We start from the raw sequence: 20,024 nt of genomic DNA on the forward strand, positions 1-20,024 counted from the left end.
TTAGTATTAGTATTAGTATTAGTATTAGTATTAGTATTATTTATTTATTTATAGAGCACCATCAATGTACATGGTGCTGGTTTTGTCTCCTTTAGCAAGCAAATCCCCTAGCTGAGGGTGGTTTGAAGGGACCACTGGAGAAGTGAAGCACCAAGTGCCACAGCAGCATATTCATTCAGTGCTTCAGTACGTTTTTAGTCGATGTAATATTCTACAGAATGGTTTATTAAATATTGTAACATACTCCAGTTCTTCTAATGCTAATACAACTTACTTTTTATCTTTAATTTCCTATACTTTTCTTCCTTAAGAGCACAGCAAGTTGCCTGTGTTTTATTTTCTGCTACTTTAAGGACTTCCATTAGCCTCAGGTGTAAGGGTAATTGCAAGTTTTGGCCCCTTGTAAGACTTACAGATGTTCCAGATGGTTGGGGCAGCAACTCCCAGCATTCCTGACCATTGGCTTATGGGAGTTGTAGTCTAAAACGGCTGGGAGGCACCAGGTTGGGGAAGGCTGCCATAATAAATTTGTCACAAGGCTTTTCGTTGTTGTTTTTCACAAGTATACAAAGCCAATATTTAGTCAGGTTTAGCATTCAGCTGATACGAAGTTTTTTAAAAAAAACATATACATTTCAAGTTTATTATAATGGCAAAATTCATACATACAATTGCACTAGATCCGCCACTGAAGGAATAAACATGAATTAGACTGCCCTTTTCTGTGGCACTGATTAGTAGATGGGTATGTGGTATGTTAGTTGTTTAATGCTGAGAAGGTTGGGTGCTTTAGTCAAAAACAAATTTTCCCATTTCCTCAGTAACCTTTTGTAAAATATTAAATAGGAAAATCCTAGCTGTTAATTGTATTAAAAATAAATATATGTTGGTTATCACTTTATTTGGTTTGATTGTATCATTGTTGTTATAGCTTTAATGCAAATTGAAAATCCCGAACTGCATCCTGCTAATTATGTTTTCTTCCATCAGAGACTGAAATTTCTAGTCTCATTGCAGAAAGATGCTATGGTTTTTGGTTCATTTGTTTGTTTGGTTGTTGTTTTTGGAGCATGTGTGCATGCAGATAAAGAACACTGTGGAGCTAACACCATATGAAAATCTTGCCATATGTGCTTTTCTCTTTTATCAAGATTGCATGATTGTGTTACTAATACAGTTACTAATATGATATAGAAATTACAGGCCACCACAGTTCTTTCATCATATTGTATCACTGCTTTATCGTATCAGGCTAAAGCACTGCGAGAGTTGATAGAACCTCCCCATGCCAACTCGGATCCACTTCTCTTGGCACTGAACAGATTGGACTCAGAGATTGATAAACTATTGGTTAGAGAATTTAGATCGGAGAGAATTGGCACGACGGAGACTCCTCTTCAGCCTCTTGCAAGCAACCTCTAATGTCCTGCATTCAGAAAGCCAATCAATTCTTCTTGAATAACTTTGATGTTTATAAGCGAGAACTGACTTTAAGATATAGACAACCAAATGCCTGGGTAAAGGGCTCCAGGAAAGTCTTACAAGGGGCAAAGCTTTTGCCAGACCTATTGCTTTTATTTTGAAGAATGCATCCTTTCTACAGAGGGACTAGGCACAATATCAGACCCAGGCTACATGGAATACAGTTGCAGAAAATACTGCCACCAACTTGGGAGAAACAGAAAGGGAAGAGGGTCATGGCAGGGGAAGGGTTATGATGACATTCAGGTGTGTTCTGCAGTCTTCAAGGAAGGAAAGAGGGATCAGCTATATGGTAAATATAAAATGTGATTTTGAAAATGGACTTCCGTTACTTCCATCCAGACAAAGTGGAAAAAAGCTAATATCATTACTTTTCACATTAGTCAAGGAAGGTAATTTGCTGTATAATACAAATTAAATGTGTTCTGTCAAGTCCAAGCACACAGACTGTTGCAAGACTTGCAGCCCAATCCTAACTGTGCTTACTTAGGAGCAAATCCTATTACTTTCAGTGGAGTTTAGGCTCAAACTATACATGATGGTAGGAGACCCATTTGTTTGAATCCAGGTCTGTGCCGAAAATGTGCACAAAGGACGTGGGAGGATCCAATTTTTAAAACGAAAGGCTCATGTATGTGGGGGTGGCTAAGCCCTTCCTTCACGTGCTCTGAACCTTCCTGTGGTGTGTCTCCCCGCCCTACCCCCAAGAGCTTTTCTTCTAAGCCAAACTCAAAATGCCAGAAGTCAGCTCAGTGCAGAGAAAAATGTGTGAGAAAAAGAGGCTTTGGGGAGTTTAGCGGTGTACATGTGGAAGTTTCAATTCCGCTGCTCTAAACACAGAACTCTCCCTCTATGCTATCCCCATGATCGGAGCAGACCCTGGTTTAAACAAAGATGCCTACCACTGTCAAGTACTTTTAAGTAAGTATGTTTAGGATTGAAACAGAGTTTGTGGATTGGTTTATCATGATCTACCAGATGATACACAGATACTGATTTTATGACCATGAAGATGATGCCTCACAATGGAGTGTTTCAAACTCTGCAGATCGAAATCTTCAATTTCTCCTTACCTTCTAGGATTTAAATGTAAGTGATGTTGCCTTGCAGCATAGGCATAAAGTATTCTCTGTAAATCATTCAGGATCCATAGGAGGCAGTTCTGGGGCCAAGATTTTATCTGACTGTCTCTCCCTAAGTAGATTAAGATACTGTCTATCATTATGTATTGGGACTCCTATGGATCATTGTTTGCCTGTATCTCTGTGATTGGATGTGGATTTTCTTTCTATTTTTGGCTAAGGGTGTACTGTAATGTCAATGCTAATTTCTTGATATTTCATACTATCCTATGAAGAGAGAATTTTAAAATGTATTTTGAAATGTTTTATTTCTGTCAGGTCCATGTATGGTATTGCATTCTGTTAATACCAATAAAATATAAAGAGTTATTTATATACAAATGCATATATTTTCCTTTTTATAGAGAAACAGGTTGTTTTTTGGTTGGTTTTACAAGTGAATAAAGTGCAGCATCTGCTTATCAGGAGTAAGAAAATCCTAGCAGCTTTAATATGCATTTAAAAATAATAATTAAAGCTGTAGTCAAACCAGTGGGAAATTCATTACAATGCATGTAATTACTGGACCTGGCATGGGTCTATTTAAAACAATGAATACAATTTCAGCATCTATAATTTTTCATGAGTACAAATCTAATAGACTTGTTTTGTTAAAATATATTCTTGATTATTTGCTTATTTTTTAAAAGAATAAAACAATAGCCTTTGGGCATGATTCATTCGAAGTTAAATACTTTCAGACCTATAGATTTAAATAGGAGAGTTCAGTGCAGGCCTAAATCTCTCCTGTTGAAATCAATGGGATTTAAAAGTAATTAAAATTAGCTGGATTGAGCTGTTTGTTCATGGAATTCTTTCTGTTGGATAAAGATACAACCTCACCATGTTTTTTTAATGTTCTGAAAAATCACTTTCTAATGTAATTTACTACTGTTTTAGTACTTAGCAAACTCAAAAACAAAAAATAACTTTATGTTCGATTCCTGGTGAAGTATCTTTTTCAGGTTCAATAAATCATAAGGATTTTGCAATCTGAAAGATTTATCACTCAATCCTAGCTGAAATGGCCCAAAACCTTTATGATCTATCATTAAATTCTGTAATTAAATAGAAGTGAAATGTTTTACAAATTAATTAAGGAGCTAAAAGTGAAGATTAGAATTTAAAATATCTTGACTACCATTTTCGGTCTTCAGTGATGGCTCATTTGCTACACTTTGCCAAAGGCTCAAAGGAACTAATAAACATATTGGCAACATCATGCATTCAAATTTCAGGACATTCCCCCCACCAAAAATAGGGTATCGAATGACCATTCCCATTTTATAGGGATAATCAGAAGGGTGGCAATTAGCAGCCCATGACATTAATTGCACAGAGCTTTGTCAAACTATATTACAAAAAATAAAGTTTGTAAACTTGCAGTCATATTTTCTTAATGCAAACCATTTTTTTTTACAAAGGAAACAAGTTATTTTTAAAGTATTGCTTGTGGTGTTTTGGAACAATGCTGATACAACCTGATATAACCCAAGTTGCGTAGCCCACGGTGGAAAGCAATAGGAAGCTCTTTATGCACAGCTTATACACAGTGACCTGGTTTGCGCAATCACCATGGCTAAAACAAGATACAATGGCTTGTTTAAGCCACAGTGCGTGCTGGGTGCCATTTTCCTAATTGCCCACCAAGGCACAGTTTATTGTGTTGACTGAACTCGACCGCATAGCTTGTTGGAGAAGGAAACAACCTTGAAATAACTCAGCAGCACTATCACTAATGTATTAATCCATTCATTTCTATGGAAGCTGTTGACCTATGAAACTCACTAATGCAAAGCAGAATGCAACGTATTTAGTTTTGTTTTAAAATGATGAAGTCTGGTAATCATCAGTAGCTATGGTCCTGATTAAAAGTACTCCTTCATCTGAACATAGACCTAGAATTCAAGCTACATGGAAGAGTATCACACTCTTCCATGCTTTTATGTGTCTCACTGAGATATCTGTCTGCCATTGCTAATGTAAGAAACTCAGCTACCATGGCAATAGTAAAAGCAAAATATTTGACACAGTAGAACTGTTTGCTGCTCTAACATATTGGAGTTTTAGGTTATTTATTGTAAAATATGTAAAATAAGAGTGCAGATTTGTTAGCCTCCTTATGTAGAGCAAGAAGCTTTCATGGTTATGTAAATCCCTATATTGTAGTTGCCATGGTGATTAAGATAATGTCTTGGATCCTTTTCACTCTGTGAGTGGAAGTAGCTTCCATTCTCAAAGGAGAGTTGCTGTCATGGAAAGACCACTTCCTTGAACACAACTCTTACGTTAATGGAGCAGTTAGGATTTAAACCAGTACATATGTGACACTCTCAAGCTGTGAAATACAGTGTTCTTGGGAGAAAGTTGTATGCTGGTTGTGTTCTGTATTCAGAGATGAATACTCTATGCTATAAAGCTTGGAAGACACCTGTTGCTAGAATTTAACTTGAAGCTAATATAGCATTAGCTTCAAGTTAATATAACACCTCCACCATTTGTTATTTAACCTGTTGCACAGCCTTGTATGCTATAACCTCATTTCACACCATAGATATTTTGCTAAAGGACCAGTCATCAAGTGTCATATGTGGTAGACTTTTCCCCGCTAAGGGCAGGATTATCCATTTTGAAGCATATTTCCCATCTGATGGAAGAGAATGAAAAAAATCCCATTAATTGCTTACTATGATACTATCCCCTGTAAACATTAGAGTAATATTGCATGACCTTGTTTCTAAAATGAAGAAGACTAAAACCAAATCTGTCTAACAAATAAAGTTGTGTCTAATATTGGAGTACTTCAGCTTATAAAATGATTGCAACGGCTTTGTTATACACCACCCCCAAACCCCATGAAATAAACCATCTAATCTATTTTCTTGTATAATGCTTAAATCAAATGAGGCAGAACACAAGTTGTTTTATTCACTTTCTGCTGATTTTATGTTGATTTTATTTATATTATTTTTCTCTTTTCTTTGCACTTCTTGTCAATAGCAACCCCTTATGATCTTCAGGTAAGAAGCTTGTTGGATGTTTCTTCCCTTTGATATGAACAAGGATGTATCTGGTGTAAATCAGAACGTACCTCTCACAAACAAAAGGTCTTTTACCTATGAAGCTTAAAAATGACTGTTAACCAAGGCCTTAGCTAGACCTAAGGTTTATCCCGGGATCGTCCCGGGGTCACCCCTGCCTGCTCCCGGGATCCTCTGTGTGTCATTTACATGAACAGGGATGACCCCGGGATGATCCCGGGATAAACCTTAGGTCTAGCTAAGGCCCAAGTCTGATTTTAAACAGCTCAATCAATTGCATACTCCAAAACCTCTGTTATTGTAACTTTGAAAGATCATTTAGGAAATGCTTGGTTGTTCTGCAAAAGAATAATTCACAATTTAGAACTAGTCATTGTTATTAAAAAATAGCTCTAGTAGCTTCATCCTGAAATTTGAGAATATGGAATACTATTATTCAGTTCAAAATTGTTCAAAAAAGAAAAAAAAGGTCTAACTAATTTTAAGATACATAGGGTTGGATCCAACCCATTGATATTTATTTCAGGGGGTCAAATAATTGAAGAATTGTATTGTAATTTTGCTGTCGGGAGGGTTGTTAACAATCTAATTTTCCTCCTAAGCACAGCAAGCTACAGAACAAAATGTGTATTCATTTGATATAAGGCTGTCTGATCCACTCTGTAGTAGACAGATTTTGTATAAGTTGTTCAGATAGTGGCTTTACTTCCCTCATCATATACTACCAATATATTTAGGGTCTCCAAAGGCAAGAGAGACTGACTTTTTGTCCTCCCTGTTTAAACTAAACATGATGTTAATCATCAAGATTAGAACAACCGAGAGGAAGGGTTGCTGCAGCCCCAATGAAAATTGATTCCTTGGAGAAAAATGGAATGCCCTGGAGCCTAATGTATTCTCAGGGATTCCTGAGGGCTCTGGCAGATTTTCTAGTCTGGATTCTTCTACAGAATGCAGCCAGTAATACTCAAGCACTTAACAAGATTGCACCAAGCGCTCTCCACTGCTGAGCAAAACCCATGCAGCTCCTTGAAATGACTGTTTTGTCCCTAAGTTGAAGACAGTGAAGCAAATTGGGGGATGGCTAGAATGCATGTAGAGAAGGACTCATGACGAGTCCAGTCAAACAGTTAAGCCTACTCTGTGATGGTGATGGTGGCAAAGAAGCACTTTTTTCACACCACTGTTGTGTCTTTTCGGTGTCATGCGGTGGAGCTTTTGTGAGTGGTTCAAAACCTTCTGCAATCTCACCCGAAAAGGGAGATACGGTGGAACACGCTGTTAAATACACTTTAATAATAAAATGGTCCACATCCACCATGATATCGATTCCGCAGTTATGGTAGTTCAAGCAGTGGAAGTGTGGAGGCATTGTCTAGTAGTGGAAGTGTGGAGGTTTTATTGATTGTTGAGGTATGGTGATGTGGACAAGTCTGGCCAACCACCTGTATGCTCAACCATTGCCCTTCTTGGCTTATTACATCTTGGGGGGGGGGGGAGGTGTCCAAGTGGGTCAAGACAGTGGTAAATGCCTCTTTGAAAGAAGAATGATATCAGTTTCTTTAAAAGAAGCTATAAAATGATCACTTCCTGAGAAACCTAACCTGAACCTAGAAGAAATAGCTGTATACCAGCGTCTAACAGTCCTGTCCTGCACAAGTTGCTCAGGTGGATAATTGCCAGCCAACTCCAGGCACTCATGGATGAAACTCATATTTGTGATCCATTTTATTCACTTTTCAGTCCTGGTTTTGGAACTATGGGATAATGTTAGCCAAAATAAAAACAGGGGCAGTGGCCCTTTTGATTCTCTTGACCTCACAGTGGCTTTGAATACCATCAACCATGGTAACTTTCTGGATAGTTTCCGGTGGTTCTGCTCCTACCTGAATGGCTAATTTGAGAAGGTGGTATTGGGGCATACTTCTGCATCCCTGGTAATTGTGCTTTGGGATTTTACAGGGTTCTCTTCTTTCTCCCGTGCTTTTTACCAGCTACATGAGACCACTGGGTAAAGTCATCCAGAGATGTGTGGATGACATCCAGCTCTATCTCTTCATCAAAGCCAGCTGAAATGTTAAGTGTGCTAAATCAGTGCCAGACAAAGGCCAATAAAGTGAGCTTCATAGTATTCTCACTAGGGATACAAGTGGCCTCTGTGGCTCAGAATGCCTTCTATCAGCTTAGGCAGATACATTAACTGTGACCCTTCTTTAGCCAAGATAGCCTTACTTCAGTTATCAATGCTATGGTAACTTCCTATTTGGATTACCTCAATGTTTTGTACATGAGGCTTCCTTTGAAAACAGTACAGAAACCTCAAGTAACAATTCCAATTATTCTGGGATAGGGATACAAAATCATTAACTGGGACTGGATGAATTGAGCATATTATGTCAGTGCCTAATCTGCACCAGCTTCTAGTCCATTTCCAAGTCCAATTCAATGTGCTGGTGTTAATTTTTAAATCCTTAGTGGCTTGGGGCTAGATTATTTGAAGGTCACCTCTTCCCACATGTACCTGTCCAGATCATCTTCAGAGGCCCTTATCCAGATAAGGCCAAGGGAGGCACAGCAGGTGTCTATTGGGGAAAGGGTCTTTTCAGTGGTGGTATCCAGGCTTTGCAATGATTTCCTCTAAAAAGGCTCCTCTGGCACCTACTCTGTGAAGACCTTTTTATCTTCCCAGGAGTTTTGAATCTTTTAAAATCTGCTCAGTTTTTTTGGGGGTGATTTGAGAGACTTGTTTTATTGAATTTGTTCTGTGCTTGAGTTTTTTGTTCCGGTTTGTATCCTTTTTCTTACGGCTATAGTTGTATTTCAACATTTCTTTCATTATTGTAAGCTGAGCACAGGACCTTGCTATAGAGAGACATATAAATATTTTAAGGGAGTAGGTAAAAATAAATGAAATTAAAAAGAAAATTGCAAACACACCCAAAACAGCTCTTTGCTCTGGGGAGACGCTTCCTTTGATGCCAATGGAAACTTCCATCCTAGTGTTAATAGCAACTTTTGCAGGGAAATTTTGCAATATCCTTTCCTTCCATACCACAGTCCCAATCCACACAAACACACCTTCTATTTATAGTGGGGGGGGGGTTAAAAGCAATACGTGGTTGTTAGCCTGGGTTTAGGTATGGTATGGCTGCTGGGGTGGGCATGAAGAACACCTACTCTTCAGTATTTACCAGGCCATTGCAGGAAAAGATTGTTAGAAAAGGGAAATATCAGTTCAAATTAATGTTGCCCCTGTCATTTTCAGTTCAGTTCAAATTCAGTCCCTCTTAGCATTAGTATACCGAAATATCTTCTCTCATCTCAAACTCGGGGGCAAAAATGGACAGGAAAAAATTCTAGATTCTGGAAAAGAATCTGAGTCCAGTCCAAAATGTTTTGGAAAGAGATCCTTCCTTAGTGGTATCCAACAACAATTCTCAAATACAAGTGTGTAGTGGTGTGTTTTCAGGTTTCGTGTTTGCCCAAACTCAAAGCTATTTCTATTTCCTTTTCAAGTTATAACATAACATTCTGAAGGGTTAGGCTCAAAATCAAAACCTCCATTGCCAGTTCCTGCATTTAATCTTTGTCACATTAAGACATGACCAATCACAGAATCTAGATTGGGGATCTGCAAAGAAAGTGGGGGGAAATACCTTTGGGGTTTTGAGGACAGCAGCATTTGTTACCCGATGTGTCTTCTTCTGTGCCATCAACACTGTCTTCTTTTTCCTTCTCTTCTGCAAGGACTAAAGAGCCCAGAATAATACTCCCTTTGTTCAGACCATCCCTATCAGTTTTGGTGAGGACAGAAAACACTAAACAAAACCTGAGGTTTGGACGCAATTTTCTGTGCTCCCCACCCTCACCTCCACCACCACCACCCCACACACTTCACCCTTTCATGATTAGTACCTCTCAACCAAATCCGCAAAGTTGGCACAAACACTTTGCCTGTCCATGAAGTGTGTATTGATGCAAAGGTAATATAAGACAGTTGCCTCAGTGACTGGGCCTTACTGAAGAACAACCTGGCATGGAAAATTACATCATGCATTTGTGTGCTTTATCTCAACAGTTCTTATAACAACTCTGTGAGGTAGACCAGTATTAATATTCCCATATGGCAGTTGAAGAGCTGAGACTAAAAAAAATGTAGTTTGGCTAGGGCCATTGCAGGATTTCATAGCTGAGGGGAAATTTTAACCAGGAACATCCCAGCTCATAGCCTCAAGCCAAAGTGAGAAAGCAAACTGCATTCAAGTCCCAATGCCTTATCCCATTTTTTGAGGGAACCAATCCAAAATTATAAAGATGTCCTCAGGACAGACATGCTGACAAATTCTGAGATACTGTTAATTGTGAATGTAGTAAGTACATTTAATTGTCATGGTGGTGTTATTTTTTAAAGAAATTTGATGTTGAATGCAGTCAAATCAAGAACAAAAAGATGTGTTTATCTGCCTCATCTCCATTATTTATATATTTTTTCTTGTTACTATAATAAATGTGTTCTGATTGGAAAGAAGAAACCATTCTTGACTTGCATTATGTTGATTGAGGCACATATGCTACCTGAAGCCCCAGGCTATGTATCCAGAGCTCCAGCAGCTATGCATTTCCAGTTTCATGTTCAGAAAGGAATGTACACAAACAATTGCCCATTCTTTTCAGCTCAAAAAGTTTTGTGCACCAGGAGCTGTGTGTGATAAAAGCTTGGTGCCCCCAAGACAGTGCAAGATCAGGATGAAAGGCTTACATCACAATCCTATGCATGTTTACTCAGTCATGAATCCCACTGGGTTCAATCAAGCTTACTTTCAAGTAAGTGGTTTTAGGATTGCCACCTCCACAAGCTATTTTTTGAAGCACTCACAGGTCATCTATTATATCATCTCACCAAGCACAATTTACAATGGAAAGATCTTTTAAACACCATTTTGGCAGCCTCTCTTACTCCATGGAATTTACAGTGCAATTCTGTGCATGTTTACTCAGAAGCAAGTCCCACTGTGTTTAGTGGAACTTCGCTCCAGATAGGTGTGTGTATAGGAGTGCAGGTTTAAAGAGCTACGCTGCCCCTGACGTTCAATATTGTATAGACTATTGGTAAATACACATGCTGAGAACATGATGCAGGTGGCCACAACATCCCACTATTTACACTACATTTACATGTAGCAAAATGCATGCATGCATGATGATTTCCCATTTGAAGGTCTATACACAGGTCTTATACTTTTCCCTACAGGAAAATGGTTGCAGTATGGTACAGTTTTAATGTATTTGAATCGTTAAGATAACTTTTCTCTTGACTTAGGCTTGCCTGATTCAGTCTGATTTTTGAAAGCTATGTAGTTCATTTTTCTCTCTGTCTTGCAGCTGAAATTGTAGAAGAAAAGCCTGCTGATTCCTTGCAAGATTTGTTCCGGTCTTTGGAACTAGCTAGTTTGTCCCCTTTAGGAGACCGGCAAATTTCAACCAAGATGGAGTACAAGAAGTATTTTATTAAAAGATGCAGTGATCCAGTAGTCAATGAAAAATTGCACCAGCTACGAATTCTGAAAAGCACTTTAAAGGTAAGTTAATGAGGAGCAGTCAAATCTTACCAAAGTGTTGGACTATCAAGGGATTTGTTGCACATATGAGAGACATAGACAGAAATAGGAAAATAAGCAAAGGTGATTCAAAGAAACAAGAGTAAACATTTATTTCCCAGCATGAAAAACCACACTTATCATGGTTCCAGGTTTGATTTGTTCCACGAACACTTAATCAGCTGCTGTTCTATCCAGCTGTAAATGATGACATGCTCTGCAAGACACCCAATGCCACACATATTCAGATATTGGCAGATTGCTTTGCATACTTCAGAACCTGAAATGATTTTGTCTGGGTTCCAAGGTTTCTAATAGCAGGGCAACATTCACTTGTGGCTTGTTTTCTTCTTGGGTTATTCCTTTTAAAGCCACACACACACACACACACACACACACACACACACACACACACACACATCATATTAGAAAAGCTATTTGACTGATAGTCCAAAATCATATTCCACATGAAGTTGGTTATCATTAATTTAGAACAAACATGCATAGCATACCAGAGTTGTTGTTTTTTAGTCAAACAGCTGGGAAATTCCCACTGGTCTTCTAAAGCAATTGTTCAATAATAATAATAATAATAATAATAACAACAACAACAACAACAACAACAACAACAACTTTATTTCTTACCTGCCTCTCCATTTTGATCAAGGTGGGGAACAACAGTAAGTATAAAATACATAAAGGCATCACAGAAAAAGCATCACAGAATGCAATGGTATCTGTCATTATTAACAAATAGATGGGATGCTAAGGACACAAGATAACCTGAGTTTCCAGGTGAGTGCTTGGTTCCTCTTTTGCAATGAGATCCTTTTGTTTTCTTCCAGGCCAGAGAAGAAGAAGTAGCCATCATAGATAAAGTTCTGGATAATCCGGACTTGACATCTAAAGACTTCCAAGACTGGAAACAAATGTACCTTGATCTCTTCCTGGATAGTTCTCAGAACAACTCCGTAGAGGACCTTGTAAATGACTCTGATGAAGTTGATGCACTTCTAGACTCTTTAGCACATACTCATTCCTATATTGAAACACATGTATAAAAAGAAAAACTTCATATTTTGTTTTTGCCCTTTTGCGGCACTCCAGACCTTTATTCAAGTGCACAGAGTAGCTTTTATATCAACTTACAGGATATCTATTTTAATGTTTCTGATATGAGTAAAGTACAATTTCCATGGTCATCATTTGAATAGAAACTTACATACTTTTTACGCTGCTGATGCTTATGTTTACAAACATTGGCTATGATCCAAAGAAGGAATATAGTTTCATGGGACATTTAGTTTGAAATTGGTGCTGCCACAACTCTCAACTGCTAAAAAAACTACTTTTTAAACCGAAGACAAACACACATATTGCTTCTTTGGATTGTGACCATTGTCTTGAAAATAATAATAATAATAATATATTTTGAAGGATTACATTGATTTATCAAGGGAAAGTTGTCATAAAAGCAGTGTTTTACTACTGAAGGTCAACATGTTTCCTATTTTAATAGTATATAACTGTTGTAATGAGTTAAATTTTCAAAGTGCAGCTTTTGTTTTGGCCAGTGTGACAATAAAACTTTTTTATATTTGGGGGGATATTTTAGGTATTTTCATAAATTGCAGAAAAGGTATAATGCTGTGATTAGAATTGCATTTTAAAGAATAGAGTCAGGGACTTAGAAAAGACTGGACTTCCATAATCTTGGGTATAAAAGGTCAGAGCTTCATTTTTCAGTCTTTTGAAGGATAATTAATAGACAATCTATAGCACAGAATAAATACGAGGACAAAGGGCTCTTTTTGTTTTGGCTTTGGCACAGATCTTTAAAGCTGTATGACTAAACTATATATTATTGCCCCTTTGTTGGGAACTTCTTATTATTATATATATTTTCTTTTTAATTTTAACCAAAAGGTCACATCCAGTAATTTTTAAAAAGTCAATATTTTTAATGTTTTGGATATGTCCACTCAAAAAGGTTCATGCTTTGAACTCTGAAAACTCTGACAAATGAGGGCGGACCGGAGTGGATGAGTTTACTAATCTAGGGGGGTCCATTTTGTATGTGGAGGAAAGCTATCAGTAAAGTGCACAGGTTTAACACAACAATCTGAAAAGACACCATGTTCATGCACACATGCCATGAATATTCTGGATTTTTTAATTGGGTTCCCAGGGAATAACTTTACATATTTAAAATTCTAAATAGGTTTTTGAGTCAATGGGACTTTCAGGTCTCGAAAATCAGCTCCAAATTGAACCATAACTATTTGCAAGCCATGTGAAGCTGTTGAACATGTGAACCCAAGTAGCAAGATTGTAACTAGCAGTGCTTCAACACTAGTCTTTCCCTTAATTATTGACATCATTCATTCATTCATTCCTGAGTGTCAAATAGGATACTACCCAATATTTCCCCCAAACAGTTGCATTCTTGTTTATCCCTGCTGTCATCCCTACCACCAGCAGCACCTTTTTTCAAGTGCTGATTTGCAGCTCTTCTTTGACTTTCCAATGCAATTGCAGCACTGACCTTTAAGGTGTGATCTGACAGTGAAATTGTTATTTGGAAGTGTGGCTTGTGACGTGCTTGATCATAGTGCATAATCCCACCTCTCTCCATTAGCTGGCGAACTCTCCCAGTACCTGTTCTCAAAGGCCGTCCTTTGCTCTGGAACACCTGGAGCTGAAACTGTAGCCAGTTCAGCTGGTTTCGGGGTGGGGTGGGAGAGAGAATGAGGCTGGAGTGCAACGATAAAGAGACAAAGCATGATCAATGTCAATGTTTTATCTATAGCTATCTATATAGTATAGTATAGTACATGCACTGGCTAGCATGCTTTGGGGGTTGGTGAATGCAAAATGGACATGGCTTTTCCCCTCTATAACCTCTGCTACTCTTTCAAGGCAAAGATGAGATGAAATTGACAAGCTACTTGTCCAGTTTGTCTCATTTTGGCTTCTCCCTCCACAGAGCAGCAGCAGCAACAATGATGTGAGCGCTCTTATGGGGAAAGGTGAATGTCCTTCTCCAGCAGTGACTGGTCCAAATTCTTGTAAAGGAGAAAATAACAGCAACAGCAATGGTTGTGGGGAAGGGTGGGTGGGAAATGGTGCTTACAATTGCAGTGGGAAGGTGTGGGTTGTGTTTTTTTTTTTGAAGTTTCCCAGTTGCACTAGCACTCTGTTTAAAAAGGGAGAGGAGGGGTGAAGTTTCCCCAGCACAACTAAACCCTTACAAAGAAGGTGATCAGTGGCATAGAGACAATGTATCGCACAAGTCGTCTTCAATCAGAATGGCCTTTGCGTAACCAGAGTAAAAATCATGTTGTTGTCTGATGGAATTCAAGGCGGTAAAGTTCAGTCTGGATGTTTGCAGAGCATTCTGCAGTACCCACCCACCATGATGTCATGTTGTAGGGGGCTGGCTGTCTTTTTTTACAGACCCTGCATGCCACAGAATTAGTCTCGAGATGCTCCGTTTAATATGGCCAATCTCTCAGTAAGTGCAGAAGCTGAAATATTTGTGATGGACTTTTCTGTGCCTGGTTAGGGATGTAAGAGGCAAATTCTAAATTGTACATCAGCACTTTGATTTTTGTCATGACTGGGCCTGACAAAAATGACCACGTGTCTTCTTAATGCTTTTCTGCACATGTGAGGAGTTTAGATATGAGTTGATAAATACCTAAATGAAGGGGGTAAGTCTTTTTAAATGATTTTTTCTAAGAGGTTGTATTCTCTCAACTAGCTTCCAGCTATAGCCTGTTTAGCTCAGTGAATGTACTTTTAAACTTTTATGAGCACTAATATTTTTCTGCTCTTGGGACTAAAATAAGGATCAAAGTATTGTTTGTTTCTTTTCAACTGCGTTTTGGATTGCAAGTGTCTTGCAAACTTTGCACAATTGTACAGGAGAGTGGCCTTCTTGCAGCTAATTTTACGTAAATCTGTATTCAGTTGAGCCTGAACTGACAAATCATGCATTAAGATTTGTAAGGAATTCCAGGTCCAGTAAAATGTTTATATCATCTACAGGAATTTGTTTGTATAAACAATTTCTTGACTGCATGACTTGTTTGTTGTCATTTGTGATATTTTGTATATTTCTCATATAAAAATGCTTGACCTAAAATGAATATTGATATTTGGTCCAAACCTTGATTTTAGATTCTTCTTGGGTCTCTCTCTCTCTCTCTCTCTCTCTCTCTCTCTCTCTCTCCATTTGATAAACATATAATGCAAACCAAGTAGTTAATTCCAAGGAAAAAAAATGGTCAAAATCAAGCTACACCAGCACAAGAAAGGATTGCTTAATAGTTTCAGAAGTATTTTCCTGTCGTATCTGTAGCAGGCTTCTTTAGTTTGTGTATTGTTCCATAACCTCCATGCAATTAGGAAGCTCAGAATACTGTGCCTGCAAATGCAGCAAACTTACAGGCAGGAATTTCTCTGGATAAAAAGGGTAAGATGGAGGGGGTGTAATTTGGGCTAGGCAATACACAAGTTCCATTGCATCTCTTTAGTTCATATACTTTCTCCAATGCATAAAGTCCTTCCATTTGGGGCGGGGGGATCAAGTAAGTAGATACGCACTTAAGCCAATTGCTCATGTGTATATTTAGTTCAGTGTACACTTGCTGAGAAGCTAAAATTGCTCAAGGCTCCCCAGAGCATGTACATTGGGAAGGTGTGACCAACTTCAGCTTCCACACACCTGTGCTTCACACACTTGTGAATAGGCTAAAATACACACCCATGTGATTGTCTGACATGGTGCACTATTTGACTGACTGACTGACCCTGCCACACTGTCCCACAGGACTCAAGCGTTGGCTCACATCACGGAATAAAATACAATAAAACTGCAGTGGAATTCAGAATCATAATCAACAACAACAACAACCAAAAACCCCCACCATGATTCAAGATCCTAAACATTAGAAAAAACAGCATATCCGTAACAGATAAACGTAGAAATTCCTTGAATTAAAAAACAACTTAAAGATTTTAAAAAAACCTTCATGTTTCCTCTGAAGTGTTTTCCATGTAGAAAAGTATAACATAAAGCAGCGGACCTGGGAGTCTTTAGATTTGTTGAAGAAATGGGTGGCTGCACAGGAAATTGACTTTGGAATGAGCGTACCATATCTATCCAGCAGGCTGTGCCAACAGTGGACAGGATGAGGCCCTGCCAGCAAATTCTCTGGATTCTTCTGTCAGGCAGTTTGCACAATGATCACCTGTTACTATGCAACAGTTATTCTGCCTTTTTATGATCTTGTTGAAGACAGCATTATGACTCTCAAGGATAACATTCAATATTCATCTTGCAAGATTGTCTGGCTTAAAATGATGCTGTTGTATGCCTTGTGCTGCCTTTGTTTAACCCTAAATGAAGTGCTTCCGCACATCCCTTTTATATGACATTTCAGACAAAAGGGGGATAGATAGCCTGTAAAATGAGTTTAACAATAATTTAAAAATTATAAATCCATATCTATAATTATAAATTAAATAGACATTCAGATTTCACACTTTGAAATCCAATACCTTATCTGTCAATGGGTGCGGTCTAAAACTATAACACTTATAACCATTGTACTCTGGGAATATTGCAAAAAGAATTGAAAGAGCAAATTGTCCCTACCTCTATATGCATAGGCAGTTTTTATAAGTGTGCTGTAGCATCATGGGAATAAACATTTTCGCATTAGCATATCCAGGAGGGTACAGAATACAGGATATTCTGGCTTGAATAGCTGTAATATAAGACACTATTCTTGCGTGTTCCACTCAACCTTATAATAATTTGACATGCTGACAATTTTTTGCCTTAATTTTACAGTTAATATTACTATAATGAATAAACAAGCCCCATTTCATAGCAGGCTCACTTCCCAAAAGTTCAAAACAGGAGATGCATTTCTTAGGGGCAAAGCCTTTAATGACATCTCCATCCTTGCCCCATATCCATTTTAAATCAACCCTCTAACACTGTAGTGCAAACTTTTAAAATAGACATATTTTATAGATGGGCCAGAGCTAATAAACAGGAATAGTTTCCCCCTCAATTTAATTCCTGTATCAAATACATTTTTTTAAAAAAAAGAATTATCAAAATGCTTTTATATGCTTCTTCTCCAATCAGGCATTCATTCCTAATTATCAATGCAGTCAAAACAATTGTACTAATATATAGCTCTAAATGGCAACACATTCTTGAACTTTACCCATGCAGTTTTGCATGTGTTTGCATTATCATAAAATTCAAGGCTATTTGTTGTTTTACAACATTACTTCTTAACATTAGAGTAAGATTAAGTTTTCAATCCTTAGAAATCCTGAAGATGTTAAGTCCTGAATTAACCTTGTGGATCAAGTCTCAATGAGGTGCAACTTCAACAGTTGGTCTCTTTTGCTGTTGGATGTCTTTAGCTTCTACTAATTCTGAAAGCTGTAGCACTGCACACTGCAATCCATGCCAAGGCAATGAAGCTTTGCAGATGTCTTCCCAACAGTCATTGTCAATATCATAGCCCACCACATCCTGAGTTGGAATCTCCTGGGAGTCTTGCCATTTCTTCCCCCCAATGAGAAGGGCAGTTTCCTCCACTACCGCTAAACCATAACTAAATCGATCATAAACCAATGGCCTTAAACGAGTCCACTGATTCTGGTCAGGATTGTATTTTTCAATTTCAGAGAATGGTTCATAAAGCCCTAAAAATGTAAAGATGGTATCTCTGATTGTGGCCATCTGATGCCCAAACCGAGCAATGCTCATCGGGGCTTGCTTTCCCCATTGCCCTTCTAGTGTGCCCAAAGCATACAGATCCTTACTTGTGTTACTTTGATCCAGACGTTTGCCACCTGATATATAAATGACGTTCTTGCAAACAGTGCCAGCGTGACCATGCATTTTGCATGGCAAACCTTGAACTTTTGTCCATGTGTCTCGGCTAATGTTGTAGACTTCAACAGATGAATGCATTGATCCATTCTCACCTTGCCCACCAATTGCAATGATCATGTTTTCTAGGACACAACAAGAAAATTGACATCTTTTTTCCAACATCCCTGTAGTTTGTATCCACTTGTTAAACCTGGGATCGTAGCGATGGACTTTGTTTGTAACTGTTGAAGTGGGGCTTTTAGGATCACTTTGCAAATCTTCTATTTCTCCACCAAGCACATACAGAAAGTTTCCAACAGTACACACACAGTGATTTTGGATCTTGTCTTGCACCTGAGTTAAAATTTGCCATTTGTGATTATAAACATCAAAAGCCACCACATCCTTGGTGGGCCCTTCATTTGCAATCATACCTCCAAGCAGGATAATCCGTGTCTTCTGATTTCTCAAGGTGCTGTACTTATCCTGCAGGATAGGCTGCCTAAAGGTAAGTGAATGGTAGTTTATTGCTTTGATAATTAAGCATTTTATGGGGGCTGTTAGAGGCACTTCTGGCTGTGTGTAGGCTTTCCTCAGATCTTCCACTGGAATAAGACCATATCTTACATGTTCCAGGAGGCTAGTTGTATGTGTTAACCTCAGATTATCATACTTCAGCCACTTTAGTAACAGTTCCAGCAAATTCGATTCTTTCACCATGGGCACATCAGGAGATTCTGCTACTGCCTTCAATGACTGGAAGTTCAATTCCAGCAGTCCTGCAAAATCCAGGTCCAAGAGTTTCCAGAGATTCATAATGAGAAATTTTTGTGTAGCTGATAAAGCATCTGGAAGATAGAATTTTGTGGCAACGTTGGCAGAGAAGCAGCAGTTCTCCAGTGTAAGATGGTTGGCTAGATACTGGCTGCACAAGCCAATGGCCTCAGTCACTTGTAAGTAAGTGGCAGCTTCCAAAGTGTCTTCCAAACTGGCAAACGACAAAGGCAACCAGGATGTATAAATGAAATCCAGCACATGTTGCAAACCAGTGGCTGAGATGACTTGCAGGTGAATGATGGCAGCCTTGGATTCTTTGGTATAGCTCTTGAACATGGCCCTGAAGTAATCACTGGAACAAGCCAACAAAGACTTGTGAGCTGGGAACTCATTTTCTTTCACCTTCAGCAAAATGTCACATAGCAAGCCTTCAGCTCGGAGGGTTTGGTACTGAGACAGCACAGATTTACAATGTCCTTTGCAGTAAGACAGAAAGTAAGCCATTGCACAGAATAAACGGCTTTAAAGCACTTGTTGCCAATGAAAAGAGATGGAAAAAACCTGCAAGTGTGTGCTACGTCAACCATGCAAGTAAATCTTTGAAGGATGACCATCAGCTCCTTCAACTGGTAACAAAGAGACCACTTAATAATTTCACATCCCTCTTCAACTGAGCATCCTGCTAGTACACTGCCTCATGCATTCATTCATAAAGCTGATTCTAGTAACATTCTTCAGACACTCATTTCTCTCACCTTCATTTCCTGCTTAAAGATAGATGGTCCGCAGGAGAGGACTTTCCTGTCCAGTATCGGGTGACAGGTACGAGAGCTAGGTGGCATTAAGTGATGTTTTGTCAGCTCAAATGTCTCGTGGCTTTTCTTTCTCTTTAGGGTGACTAAACATGCCTTCTGTGGCTGCCGGTGAGAAGGAACGAGAGCTGGTTTTTGCTGCAGCTTTTGCCCGAGCTCTGTACTTCACTCTTAGACAAGTTTAGCTCTTATTCCCCCAGGGCCAACAAGCCACGTATGGTGATCTCCGCTTGTAGGAAGTCTGGGCTGAAAATCCAATCAGCACCTACAGATTAGAGCAGGAGGAC

At 38.6% G+C, this 20,024-nt stretch overlaps 2 protein-coding genes across 5 annotated transcripts in view; one reads left to right on the forward strand and one right to left on the reverse strand.

Annotated features, from left to right (window-relative positions):
- The window catches only part of CNKSR2 (connector enhancer of kinase suppressor of Ras 2), a 183,588-nt gene extending 171,100 nt beyond the window's left edge, over positions 1 to 12,488 (forward strand). For 3 of the 4 annotated variants that reach the window (XM_063126460.1, XM_063126462.1, XM_063126463.1), the window contains 2 exons: positions 11,027 to 11,223; positions 12,087 to 12,488. In XM_063126460.1, coding sequence (XP_062982530.1) covers positions 11,027 to 11,223; positions 12,087 to 12,302 — 413 coding nt within the window. In that variant the 3' untranslated portion in view covers positions 12,303 to 12,488. Of the gene's footprint in view, positions 1 to 1,251; positions 2,118 to 11,026; positions 11,224 to 12,086 lie in introns of those variants that run through there. The other variant, XM_063126464.1, reaches the window with a different exon arrangement.
- A 4,909-nt stretch (positions 12,489 to 17,397) lies between these two features.
- Positions 17,398 to 20,024, reverse strand: KLHL34 (kelch like family member 34). Its single transcript, XM_063127535.1, has one exon. It carries the CDS (start codon positions 19,427 to 19,429, stop codon positions 17,639 to 17,641), a length of 1,791 nt encoding a protein of 596 aa, XP_062983605.1. The 5' UTR covers positions 19,430 to 20,024; the 3' UTR covers positions 17,398 to 17,638.

This window comes from Elgaria multicarinata, chromosome 5, assembly GCF_023053635.1.
Source record: "Elgaria multicarinata webbii isolate HBS135686 ecotype San Diego chromosome 5, rElgMul1.1.pri, whole genome shotgun sequence".
Lineage (NCBI taxonomy): Eukaryota > Metazoa > Chordata > Lepidosauria > Squamata > Anguidae > Elgaria > Elgaria multicarinata.